The sequence below is a fragment of the Eleutherodactylus coqui genome, chromosome 9 (genome assembly GCF_035609145.1).
Source record: "Eleutherodactylus coqui strain aEleCoq1 chromosome 9, aEleCoq1.hap1, whole genome shotgun sequence".
Taxonomy (NCBI): Eukaryota; Metazoa; Chordata; class Amphibia; order Anura; family Eleutherodactylidae; genus Eleutherodactylus; species Eleutherodactylus coqui.
The window spans coordinates 121,111,838-121,125,985 of NC_089845.1; the positions used below are offsets into that span (position 1 = coordinate 121,111,838).

At 43.6% G+C, this 14,148-nt stretch overlaps 1 protein-coding gene across 2 annotated transcripts in view; it reads right to left on the reverse strand.

Annotated features, from left to right (window-relative positions):
* Window positions 1–9,141: 9,141 nt before the first annotated feature.
* The window catches only part of SLC26A7 (solute carrier family 26 member 7), a 51,533-nt gene continuing 46,526 nt past the window's right edge, over window positions 9,142–14,148 (reverse strand). The window contains exons 15-18 of one of the 2 annotated variants that reach the window (XM_066579024.1): window positions 12,773–12,870; window positions 11,640–11,694; window positions 11,459–11,565; window positions 9,142–9,836 (exon numbers count right to left, since the gene is read on the reverse strand). In XM_066579024.1, the coding sequence (XP_066435121.1) occupies window positions 9,792–9,836; window positions 11,459–11,565; window positions 11,640–11,694; window positions 12,773–12,870 (305 nt within the window). In that variant the 3' untranslated portion in view covers window positions 9,142–9,791. The remainder of the gene's footprint in view (window positions 9,837–11,458; window positions 11,566–11,639; window positions 11,695–12,772; window positions 12,871–14,148) is intronic. The other variant, XM_066579025.1, reaches the window with a different exon arrangement.

Genomic DNA, 14,148 nt, shown 5'->3' on the forward strand with positions numbered 1-14,148 from the left:
TGGAGTAAAAGTCTCAGTTACACCAGTGCTACCCCAGTTGTACCTCATGAATAAAGTGGTCGGCCCATGAACAACATTTTGCACTTTTCTGCACATGTATGATTGCTGAGACTCTAACTGATCATGAGAAGAGGAGTCACAAGTAGGGTTCCCACCTGGCCGATAAATCACTGGCCTGGCCAGTAGTTAAGTTCCAAGACCAATACTTGTATTTATTTTTTACCAGACATATTAATGGCTTGCAAAAAATAACTTCTCCGTATGAGTAGGGCTGAGTAGCAACAAGTTTTACTCACCGAAGCACCTCCACTTCAGCCGTGGTGGCTTCTGTATGTAGAGTACTTGTTTTCTCCCTTGATATCTGTGCTGCGTGCTGTAATACAGGAACCCAGATGCTGGGGCACTATTATCATTGGGGTCACTAAGGTGGTATACTACTAATATTGGTACCACTATTGCAAGTGCAGCATTTTTGTGGCCCCTACTGGGGGCACTATTACTTTTGCGGCCACTATGAAGAGCACTATTACCATTCGGTCCACAAAGGCGGCACACTATTCCTATTGGGGCCACACTATTATTATTTGGGACACTAACAGGGTCACTTTTACAATTGGGACCATTAAGGAGGCACACTATTGATATTGGGGCCACTGAGGAGCTACACTAATACTATTGAAAGCTACTAAGGGGCTGCATTATGACCACTGGGGCCACTGAGAGGGGGCACTATTACTACTAGTAAAATTTTACGTTGTGATAAGACACATCCCTAGCCACGCCCCCTTACGACACCCCATTTTACATTGGTTGATATTTTTTGGTGACAAAGGCAGCAACCCTAGTCACAAGTCCCCATTTGAATGGAGAGGTAGTCTACTGCTGAATTCACTGTCCATGGGAAATTGCCGAGTACGGTGCTCTGTTATCTATGTCAGCCCCACAGAGAGTCCAATTTTAATAAGTTTTGGCATAGACTACAACCATTTGTCAAGCTCCGGCAACATCATGTTCTGGCTGGTGGGGCACCAGTAAAAATAGATTCAGAAGTCATTGCCTAGGTCAGTGGTGGTGAACCTATGGCACGTGTGATGGAGAGGGCACACAGAGCCCTATTACTACTGTGGCCAATACAGGGCACACTATTACTACTGAGGCGACTGTGGGGGTCACTATTACTACTGGGGCCTATATAGGGGACACTATTACTACTTGGGCCACTGTGGAAGTCACTATTACTAATGAGACCACTGTAGCGGTCACTATTACTACTGGGGCCACTGCGGGAGTCACTTACTACTGAGGCCACTGTGGTGGTTAGTATTACTACTGGGACCAATATAGAAGACACTATTACTACTAAGGCCATTGTGGGGGTCGTTATTACTACTGGGGCCACCATTGGGGACACTTACTACTGAGGCCACTGTGACGGTCACTATTACTACTGTGGCCAATATAAGGGACACTATTACTACTGGGGTCACTGTGGGAGTCATTATTACGATTACTATTCAGCTCTGCCGCTTAATGTATCTATCCGACTGTGTCATGTGGTACAAGTGAGGTTATAAAAGTGAGTGTCTGAGAGCGGGAAGAGGAATCTACTTCAATCTATGTTAGAGTAGGGCTCCATCTTACCTGCTGCTCTGAGCTAACACAGAGCACCTTTAGCTTCCATGTTGGTGAAGATGGAGGAAGAGGAACAACTACCCGCCGTGTTTGGAGTATGGATGCAATAGGAGTGAGTCCCGTCCAGAGAGAGAGAGAGCGCACAACCCCCAACATCCCAGTTTTACTATACCAGGTACCCGTTTACACTACAGGCATTTATTTTTCCTGTGTGACCGTCCGTCAATAGGATCACCACACAGAGGTACGTGATTGTGACACCCACATGGATGAAGTGTGGAGTGTATTTAGGCTAAACCTTTTTTTCAGTATCTGTCTACCAGAGTGTTTGTGGAGAGGTCTCTACTTTTACCTCCTCCGGAGTATATTTAATGTCCAGGACCGGTGATATATAGATAACGTGGACTATAGGGCAATATAGTATTGGAATATAGTATTGTTCCTGGGTATTTTTCCTCCCAACCTCTGATTTTTTGCCTGTAACTACTGCCGTAAATGGTACCTGTAATTGCCTGTTTATTCAAGTTGATCCAAGTAAAGTTTACCGTGTCTCAACCGTTTCTGAGATCCCGAGATACGATACACAAGTCTCAGTGTTTATTACTCCGCCATATAGAATAACGGTGTGGGAACGGTGGTGTCTTGACGTGATATATATTATTTCCACAATCATTCCCCTACGTGTTACCACTCGGATACACAGTCATATGGGCGCCGATCCGCCCATGTTTTAGGATGGGAAAACGGGCGCACTGCAGGTGCGGACAAATCTGTGCACCTGCCGGAAACAGAACATATGGCTGGCGATGGAGCTGGTCATGTGGAGATTCATCCGCACACGGTGCGGCCGTTTTCCCGTCCTGAAAGACGGGCGGATCGGCGCCCCGTGTGACTGAGCCCTATCAAGGACTAGGCCTCCAGCCATACACAAGTCCAATGGTTCATGTCCCCGTGAATTACAAGTCTCTACCAGGGCACTGCAACTAAATTATGGTGTCTCTCACAGGACGTTACATAAAATGTTGCCATGTTATTATCAGGATCTGACCTGATGTGCCTAATACAAGTTCCAGTGGGGTCACCCAAGATGGCGCCCATTATATTTTTATGCTCTCCTCTGTGACTCACATTTGCCAAAGTTGCTTGGCGCCAAAATGACAACGCCCTGGCCTGGTGCAAATTAGGGGGTGGGGGGGACTACCCCTGCTTGATGGACTTGCTGGTGCCCAAATTGGGAGGTGCTAACTGTGGCTGCAAACTCCTGGGCCCAAAGCATAATTGGCCAGGGAAGTGAAAAAAATGCACCTCACTACAAAAACAAGAGGGCTGCCAATCTACTGCAGGGAAGACTACCCCCATCATCCACCGGGCCAACCGGGCGGCCCATGCAAATATGCCTCAGGGTTGCATCCCTATGCACAGGATTTTGAGAACCCAGGGGTAAAAGTGTTCTACAACACTCTTTCCCCTACTGGCTGGACCGCTGGCTCCGAGGAAGAGAGAGAGATCCTGGCAAGCTACAGTATCCAGCCCCATTTCTTCTGTTAATTAAAAGGGACTCTTTATGTAAGAGACACTGGTCTGTTTTTCACATTTTTCTTGGTTTTTATGTTTATTGCAAAAGACTCTAACATACCAGAGACTGCAAAGAAAATGTTTTTTTCTCATGCTGAAAAGTTCCATAAAAGTTATGCAACATTTTATAATGTTCTGGTGTAGTAAAGGTAAAGGCGTATACAGTTTAAAAGTCTATGTGCTTATGCTCCCTCTCTTAAAGTCACCTTTCTCTTAAAGTCAATTATTTATACTTTAAGTCACATTTTCTTGCTTAAAGTTTATCTTATATGCTTAAAGTCATTGCATATTCATGCTTAATTAATAGTTGGTATATTATAGTCAATTTCATGCAAATTTTATGCAAATCCAAATGCAGTCACAGTGTGTATGAGACTGTGTGTATGATAGATCCATGTGTATGACTGGAGTTTTCTTGTGTACCCCTTAGTCCACTCTTTTGTGTTTGCAGCCTGTCATTAGCCTGTCTCGGGGGCCGGGGCCTTCCTACCACTTTTTAGTCACAGACAGCGGTATAGACTGCAGCTACTGACTGTTCTGGTGATTTTTTTTCTCTTTTTCTAGGGTACTGCCTGTGTTCTTTGTCTGCCAGTCACCTCTTCTAATTTTTTCATTAGGTCACACAGTGCGTTTCATTCTCTTAAAGAGACTGTGATGGTCATTCCACTGATCTCATTTTTCACTAGTCTTTGGAGCAAAGAGTTATGTATGACACTCCATAGCAATACCTGTTTTGGATTCTGTCCACCCTGGTAGATTTTTTAAAAGTACTTGCAAGCTAATTTTCTTACACGCTGTCATATACCAAAAGTCTTACACAAAAATGACACTTCATTAGTCACTAGTACACTGGGGCTGGGTTACGCCTTATATATAGGTAACCAGAGGATGGAATTGTGTTTCCAGGTTTCACCTTGCACACTCCGCAGAACCTTTTCCAGTGATAGCGAAGTAATACAGTTAAGATGGTACGTCTCCGGATTTGTACACTCTGTTTTAGAGGCGCCGGAGGTCGGCTTATTTTTAAGTAGGGGGAACTGTAGTGTCCCAGAACAGCATTTTGGATCCATCCATAAAAGTCATACATGTGCTGTCTCATGTGGATACACTGTGCAAAACTGTCATGTCAATTTTCTGTGTGTATGTTGCACAGCTGCAGCGTCTAAAATAATTGCCTGTGGGGGTCACTATTACTACTGGGGCCAATATAAGGGACACTATTACTACTGAGGCCCATATGGGATCAGTATTACTACTGGGGCCACTGTGGGAGTCACTATTACTATGGGGGGCCAAAATTAGGAACACTTACTACTGAGGCCACTGTGACGGTCGCTATTACTACAGGGGCCGATATAGGGGGAAATATTACTCCTGAGGCCACTCTGTATATTGCAACATACTTCAAGCTCACTTAGGCCACTTTCACACGGGCTTAAATATCGCACGAAATTTGTGCGTGGTGAGACACACAAATATGAACCCCATTCTTAAGAATGGGGTCATATGCATAGGTGATTGTTTTCCCGTATCACGGTGTGGTAAAAAAAAAAATCAAAAAAAACAATCACAGCATGCCCTATTTCTGGGCGTTCCCTTGGAACACATCACCCATTGTTTTCAATGGACAGGAAAACACATCACATGGCACGTGATGTACACGTGAGTGTGAGGTTTCCCATTGAAAACAATGGGAAACGCTTGCCAATCCTCCAACGCAGCTAAAACCAGGGCCAGAGGATCGAGACCTCACCGAAGTAATGGGAGGCGTTTATTTATTTTTTTTACAGAAAAATGGCTTGCATCCACCGGTCCATTGCAGTTTGGGCATTCTATGTCTAAAAGGTTAGCCAACACTAGCATAGGTCATGGTCCTTTCCTCTGGGAACTGACTGAACTTCCTACGATGATGTGACTTTGCTCCTATTACTGCTAGCTTGAAAAGTATTTTCACTCAGTCTTGACTTAATCTGGCAGCTAAGACTTAGTTGCACAAATTGACAAAGCAATTATAGAATAAGAGATTATATATATATATGCGCAGCTATCCTACAGTACAGGCAGCCATAGTGATACTTCTATCATCATTACAAATACTCTGTCTATGGAAATATTGTTGACTCAATAGGAATGTAAAATAGAAAAAAAGTCATCTTATGAGGAAGTAACATTTTGGTCCGATAATCCCTCTAGGGCAGAGAGGACCAATGGAGACATCTTCTGGCCGCTAAAATGTACTACACTCAACAGCTATTTTTGTAATTCTTGTAATTTAAGTATGCATCTAGATGCGAGCAGAAGGGAAGAAGATAAACTTCTTTAAAGCCCATTCCCAGTGACTAACCAGGGGCATGATGAAGGTAAGCACGTTGCACCCGAACCAACCACCGTTATATGGTATTGTCAAGTAAATGTGATAACTCCGCTAGTTACAGAGTCTTTATTGCATTTTAAAAGGTTAGAACATATTTCAGGGTGAAGACAGTGAGGAAATAGTGCTAACCATTCATAATGTTAGGTTGGTAGATAAGCAAGTGTCCAATGGGTTGGGTAGATAGGTGCCCAATATCTAGTGGAGAAGACAGGATTTCTAGTATCTAGTGGCAGCTGCAGTAGCCTATAATGGTGTCAGCCAAAATGCACCACCTAGAAGGAACAGCCACATTGCTCCATAACAATGTCAGATATCGTTCTCCAGTAGTCTTATACCAATAGTGCGCCTGTAACAATGCCATAATATTGTCAAAGTGCCCCATGCTTCTTATAATGCTGCCCATACACAATGAGCCCAAAATAGTACTTACCACAATGCACCCATTAAAGTGCCAGCCACAATTTCTGCATAACACTAGTCACACTGCCCCCATTTTAGAGAAACAAACAAAAAAAAAAACACGCACACTATTCCCCACAGTGCCTTTACATGAAAGGTTTTTGGCTGTGTGGCACAGGGTCGTATTGGGGCAATGCTAACTAAATGTGTCTGGTGGCCACTTAACTAGTATTGCTCATTGTGATGGGCCAGCAGGTAAAAATTGGGCTGATTTTTGCAGAATCAGATCAGGTCATGCCGATCTCAGATTATTTTTGAAAAATTGGGATGACATAGTTTAGTTATTAGAAAAAAAAAAACTTTCTGACAGTGAGGGTGATGAATGAGTGGAACAGGTTACCACGGGAGGTGGTGAGTTCTTCTTCAATGGAAGTGTTCAAAACAAAGGCTGGACAAATATCTGTCTGGGATGATTTAGTGAATCCTGCACTGAGCAGGGGGCTGGACCCGATGACCCTGGAGGTCCCTTCCAACTCTACCATTCTACGATTCTAAGTCAACTTTTCTAATAACGGTCATCACTACACTTTCTATTTCCTATTAAGATAAACAAGTACACTCAGCTATACATGTTTATGGTGGAGTTGGGACAGACAGTTGTCAGCCAACCCAACATCATGTGTATGGCCAGATTTATATTTCAGAGCTGCACTCATAATTCTCCCAACATTCCTTTCAACTCAATGGTTGCACAGGGCATTCCCTGGTGAATAGCATTCTGGCAGGGGTCAATGTTCAGTCATTTGATACAGGAAAACTTTCCAACTGTATTATACATATTTTCTCTGTTGTTTCTAGTAGTAATTAGCAGAATTATGAATGCAGCTCTGCAAAATAATATAGCCTATAACTCACAAGATAAGCAATCTAATTAAGTTTCTAAGGGGCCAGTTGCAAAACATTCTGATGTATGTCTCTGGGTTCTATCTTGTGGTTCGATATGAATCTCCAAAACGGAACTATAGGTTTACATTGCTGAAACGGAGACCAATAAGGTCTGCATCTCAGTAGGTCTCAATTTGTTTCCTGCTTTTGTGCCAGACAGGATATTGTAGTCTATTCAGCAATGGAAGGCTTTGGTTTGTCCCGGGGTTCCATCTGAATGCATGGCCACTAATTTACTCAATGGTTTCTTCTTCTGTTAACCCCTAAAATATAGGCAACCGTAAAAAAAACAAAAAAACATGCAACTATACAGTTACTACTTTTATGCCATTTGTTGGCCCCATAGAAACTCATGATAGGCATTATATACAATTGATGCATTGGGCAGACATGGTGTCAAATTTTGGTATATGCTTAAAAGGATTGTCCAGTTTACAAATCTCATTTTAATATATCATTTTAGGGAATTCTGAATTAATGGGGTGAGGGGGTTGAGGAGTGGGATGAGGGGGGGGGGGTCCTCTATTTAGTCAGAATGGAGAATGGTTAGAAAAAGGCATCTTTCTCTCTGGAGGACCTATCCTGTCCAGCATTACACAGACAATCCATTAATTTGTTTGGGCATTGTGTATTGCTTAATTTCCCCTTTGGCAGCGCTGCAGGGGAATGGAACACTTATGCCGGGTTTACCCACAAATTGAAGCTCATTGCTGGTGGGCCCACAATGGGGACACTTTATGATCAGCTTATTGTCAAGGAACCCTTCTATCTAGTAGGGGTTGTTCAATATGGAGAACCCTTTTAAGTTGCTCAAGAGTGGTAACTGGACCATAGACTAGGAACGTCACTGCCTGCAGAGTGAATAAACGAAACCGCCACATGACACTCATTCTACTGTATGCATTAGGTTATCCCAACATTAGGGAAGTAGAGATGTCAAACTTATGACTGCTTTTCAAGGCGTTCCATATGTATTATATCCAAACACGAATAACAATAATCCGTCCTCTATCTTAGACACAATTATCTTTATTTCATATTAAAAAAGTATTATATGCTTCAGAAAGGATTCTGTAAAGGGTCAGTCTTCAGCTTGCTGCTGCATTATAGACGGTTTTGGGACGTGCTGGAGGGCAGTCCTCGGCTCTGATCACAGAACTAGATTTTACTCATTTGGTTCTGTTCACTCTTGCATTGGAGTCTCCACCACAAATTCTGCTGGCTTTGGCTGGAGATATGGTGCTGCATGAAGGACAACACAATCAAACCCCAGACGACCAACCCCAATGGAGTCCGTCAGAGGGTGCTGGTGTCCATTCTACAATGAGTGCAATAGAGCATTGTGGCTTTTGATTAGATGCCAGGGATCATCTGGAGTCAAGAACCATGCTGGAAGTCACTGCTGTAGATAAAGGGCTTGTCAACTCGGGTCAATCCTAGTCCATACAGGAGGTCCTATTAGTGGTTACAGTATCAGGACTGCATATTGTAAGGGTTTTGTAGTTATAGACAATACATTTAATAAACGGAGTTTGATTGCGATATATAAAGAAACTGGTTATCTAACACCTGCCAACTCCTTTAACGTTTTGTCTTATCAGTACAGCATCTTAAAATATACAAGTTTTACAGAGTTGTCTGGGACTTTAACTATTGATGACCTATCCTCAAGGATTCAATGGAAGCTGTGCCTGCAGTACCAAAATTGGACACTATAATAAAGATAGTGCTATCAGCTTCCAGCGCTGTCTGCACTGACAGTGAGCCCAACGATTAGCTGACTGGTAGAGATTGTGAGCGTAAAGGTCCCAGGCAACCCCTTTTAGAGTACATTTTCCTTTTGCTGGTGCTGAAAACTACATCGCTACTAGAGATGAGCGAGCATACTCGCTAAGGGCAATTGCTCGATCGAGCATTGCCCTTAGCGAGTACCTGCCCGCTCGGGAGCAAAGATTCGGCTGCCGGCGGCGAGCGGCGGGGGAGAGCGGGGAGGAACAGAGGGGAGATCTCTCTCTTCCTTTCTCCCCCCCCCCCCCCACCCCCCGCTCCCCCCTGCTCATGGCCGCAACTCACCTCTCACCCGCGACGGCAGCCGTACCTTTTCTTCCGGGCGGGTACTCGCTAAGGACCATGATTGATCGAGTAATTGTCCTTAGAGAGTATGCTCGCTCATCTCTAATCACTACATTAGCAAAAAAAAAACTTTGATAACAGAGTTAAACACAAAAATGTAGCACATACCACATGACAATATGTTTTCAACATTATGCATAGGCTTTCTGCCATGTGAACTTTTAAAACAATAAAAAGGGGGGGGGGATGTATTTGTTAAATTGTTGTGGGGTGCTGTAAGATGCATCAGTCCTTCCTTTGACTATAATGGAAGTATATAGTATAGTTTCTAAGCTTAACTGTACATATACCACAGAGTCAGCAAATGTGGTGGCTATAGATGCCCAGGTGGGTGGGGGCCTGTATTTGAATGGGCCCTGAGAATGTCTAAGGGTCCCCTCTCCACAGGTTCTACAAACAAGCAGCTAGTCCTTCTCTCCTGCGTAGTTAGAGGTCTGGTGGCAATAATCAGTGCCAGAAGGGAGCCCCACTGTAGCCTTTGCTATGGGACATCATTCCCTCCATGTAGAGCCCTGGCTGCTCTGTGTATAGTAGATGTAGTCTAAGGTTATCTGAAGATGTGATGCGACATCTTCACAAAGTGCTCCGTCATAAAACTCTTGCCTCTTCTGCCTTCTACTGAGTGTTCACTGTGAGCAATCAAGTCTTATCAAAGGAAAACCAGTGAAGACGAGGCTGTATTCTTCATATTCACCAACAAGTAACAATGTCCTGTACTTCTCCGACTCTGGTCTTATACATCACATGGGTCGGACGCATCCAGACCGGATTCACTGCACTAGAGAAATGGGACAAAATAGAATCAGTCATGTAACTAATCGAGTGAATCGTTTCCTCCACATTGGAAGTTACTGTAAAGCATACATTAAGGTATCCAGGTGGAACGAAGAGCACAATTGTCAATGCAATCCACTGATGTGGTGGCCTGATTTCTACTTTGCACTGACAAATTTAATTCCAACTAACCCTCCATCTAAAGAGTACATTATGGAAATGCATTATGAGCAATTCCCTTCCACCTCGGCCAGCTTTTGGAACCTATAACAGTTAGAGCAGTAGTTTCACATCTAGTAATTGCATCTCCACTGATATAGTGCTGTTAAAGAACAATGTAAAACAAAATAAGTGCAGTTCTCCATTACCGCCACTAGATGGCACTTTACTGCAATAAATTAAATTGGCCACAAGTATCAGTCAGTTATACTATAGGGTCTGTAGAGCTGAAACCCAGGACTATGGGAAGAGTCTGTATATATAACGAATTCTAAATTCACATTAACCCTATTAACCCAACTATTTTTTCAACATTTCCTTTTTTTTTTTTTTTTTTAAACGCACTTTTGAGAGCCATAACTTTTTTCTTTTTCTGTGGATGCTGCTGTGTAAGAGCTTGCTTTTACGTTTTTATGGGTACCATTTTGCGGTACATGTGACTTTTTAATCACTTTTTACTTTGTTTCTAGGAGGCAGAATAAATTTAATAAAAACACGTTTTTTTTCACTTTTTTCTCTCTTGGAGATGGGTTGACCAAAAAAAGCGTAATGGTAGAATTTGGGCTGCCTGCACCCTATTGAAAGCAATGGGAGAACATCGCTTTCCTTGGCCATAGCTGTAACAGCTGTGGCAGGGGGTTCCTTCATTCCCGCAGGGAGTCCCCTTGTCACTGAACACTGACAGTGCTGCCATAGTGGTCAGTGATGAGGGAACTCGCTGCAGGGATTTTTTAGGCGCAGCACGGACCTTACAGGCGCATGGGTGTCCTATCTTTTGCAGTTGCGAGTATTTTTGTATTCCTATCCTATGAACACACCATGGTTCTATCAGACACACTTTTTTTTTGCACACATAGGCGCATGCAAAAAAAACTTTTGTTTTTATGCAATACGCCATGTGCATACTGGAAGTTGTAGGTAACAGCTTACTGCGGAACTGATGCTTGTAAACCAAGCGGCAGAACAATGTCTGCACGGGACGAAGACGAGAGGACAGAGCGGCAGATAAACAGTACAGGTGGTTGTTACTTAGCTGTGCCTCCCGGATTTCAGCATGTTCAGAATTTCCATTTTGTGCCCAGAAGACCCCCATTAAATCTTGATATCAGATTAAGGGGTTCTCACATCACAATTACAGCCGCAGCAGCTGTTCCTTGACTATTTAATGATTTGTGTTGTGTTGAGTGTCAAGCTAGTGTTTGCTACATCTGGGCAACCTGCATGGCCAGATCCAGAGACCCCATGGCAAGCGGCTAATTTTGCATAGGAAAGCTATAAATTTCGCCTCCAGCGATTGCTAGGGATGGGGGGGGGGGGGAATAGACAGACAGATTTGATAGATAGATTAGACAGATAATTAGTAATAAGAGGACAGTATACACAGGGACCGCCACAATCAAGTTTTACCCTTTTCACTTTCAGGGTCTCTAGGGCTGCCTTTACTGTACTGAAGAATTGCTCGTGCTTTGGGCCACCGTCTGCGCCGCAGTACATGAGGGCCTTCACTAGTGACACTACAAGAAACACATATCCTGTGTTATAGAAGAACATGGAAGAGACACGTCCTCCTAGAACGGACATTACTCACCACTGCAGCCTGTGAATAAGACCTCCGTGTCGAGTTCTCTCAGATCCTGGGAAATCTAAAGACATAGAGAAAAACCCCTGTAAAGAATAACATCAAATATCTTCTTCAAGACATCGACTACAAGGCATGACCAGTTTGTGGAGGCGGCCGTATTCACTTTATTGTTGTGGAGATCGCAGACCTGGATGATACACAACATAAAACTGAGTGGAGTTTAACTGACACTGCAATTCTCTGTAATGTTTTGGATTTGGTTTTTGTTTCTCTCTCATTGTTTTGCCTTTTTCTGGATCAACATTCGGGGGTGTAATAGGCTGGATGGACATGTGTCTTTTGTCGGCCTTACATACTACTGTGTTCCCCCGAAAATAAGACACTGGCTTATATTAAATTTTGCACCAAAAGAGGCACAGTGTCTTATGTTTAGGGGGAAGGGGGTGGGGCAGGGAGTATACTCACCTCGCAGATGGCATCTGTGTCTCCAGCGATGTCTCCCAGCGGTGCGGCAGGCTGCTCTAATCCTCCTCGCTGTCGTTTCTCTTTGGTAAACGGGGCTTTGAATTCCCCCGCCTCCAGCAATTAAGCGCTGTGAGTGGATAGATCACCAGCCAATCAGAGCCGGTGCTTGATGAACCAATAACAGCCAGTGATGTCATTCACTGAATGGCTGTGAATGGTTGAGCGTCGGCTCTGATTGGCTAGCGGTCAATCCAATCACAGCGCTTACTTGCTGAAGGCAGGGGATTTCAAAGCCCCATTTACCAGAGAGAAACGGCAGCGGGGAGGATTACTGAGCAGCCTGCCACACCGCCGGGGAGACATTGCTGGAGACACAGATGCCGTCTGCAGGGTGAGTATTGTGTTTTTGTTTACCTAATGTAGCTAGGGTTCATTATCAGGTCAGGTCTTATTTTTGGGGAAAACACACAGCAGTAATGGTGTGACTCTCTGCTACTATTAAAAGTAACACTATTAACCTACTAACCTACTTCTTGCTTTTGTTTTGCAGTGGAATATTGGTTACACAGTGTGCAGAAACCATTGCTGAGGAATTTTTATTTGATGCAAAGTCTGATTACGTGACCGGCCCTATGTCTAACAAATCACATGCAGTTAATGAGGTCTATGAATACCTGAGTGAGGGAAATCACTCCTGTATAGTCCAGAAATGTAATCCCGCGGCAGTCTAACACCAAGGTCACCTTCAGACATCCGTCACGCTGGAACCTTTCTGAAACAGAAACGATCATTTCCATCTGTTGCCTCTTTTTAAGCTGCTTCTAGCTTCCTTTACACAAAGTTTAATGGTGTTTTTTTCTAGCTTATAAACATCAATTTCATGCTTTTTTGGTGTTTTTATAAAGGGTCTACACATCCGTTAGAATGCCAGGTTGTCATGTTAAAGAATCCAACAAAGATGAATCATTTCAGATTTATTTCCACCTTCAATGTGACCCATTATCTGTACAACTCCATTGAAAAACTAACTGAAATCTTTTGGGAAAATCTAAAACAAATCTACAATAATGTGGTTGCATCTGGGTATCTCATGTGTAGCGCTCTCTTCAGGTCAACTCACAGATCTTCAAATGGGACTCAGGTCTTGGCTCTGGCTGGGCCATTCTAAAACTTAGATCTTCTTCTGGCAAAGCCATTCTTTTGTTGGCTTGGAAGTAGCCTTTGGGTCGTTGTCATGCTGAAAGGTGAAATTCTTCTTCATCTTCAGCTTTTTAGCCAAGGACTGAAGGTTTTGTGCCAACATGGACTGATATGTGGAACTGTTCAGAATTCCTTCCACCATCACTAAAGCCCCAGTTGCAGCAAGAAAAAACAACACCAAAGCATAATGCTGTCTCCACTATCCTCACTGCAGGTAAGGTAGTCTTCTGTGTTGCCTTTGTGCCAAACATACCTTTTGGAATTATGGCCAAAAAATCCAACCTTGGTCTTATCAGACCAGAACACGTTCTCCAACATACTTTAAGCAGACTTGATGCAAAATATAGCCGGCTTGGACGTTTTGCTTTGTAAGGCCTTAGTCAGACGGGCGTTTTTAGCCGCGATTTGCGCATGCGCATGCGTCCGGCGATTTTATAAAACCATTGCTTTGCAATGGTATCGGACACATGAGCGCTTTTTATGCGCTCGTCCGATAAATTATAGAACAGAAATCGCAGATCGCACCTATCTGCGATCTGCGATTCCTGTTCTCTTCTCTATATGCGCTCAATGGGGCCGGCGGCAGCAGCGCCGACCCCATTGAGAACATATAGAAGACAAATCATTCTTCTCTGCCACAGCAATAACAGCTGTGACAGAGAAGAACGATGTTTGCCCATTGAATTCAATGGAGCCGGCAATACAGCCACTCCATTGAAAGCAATGGGCTGCCGGCGTGCGCGGGGTGAATTGTCGGGAAGGGCTTAAATATATAAGCCCTTCCCTGCAATTCATCCTAAAATGTGTTAAAATAAAAAAAAATTGTATACTCACCTTTCCGCTGCAGCCG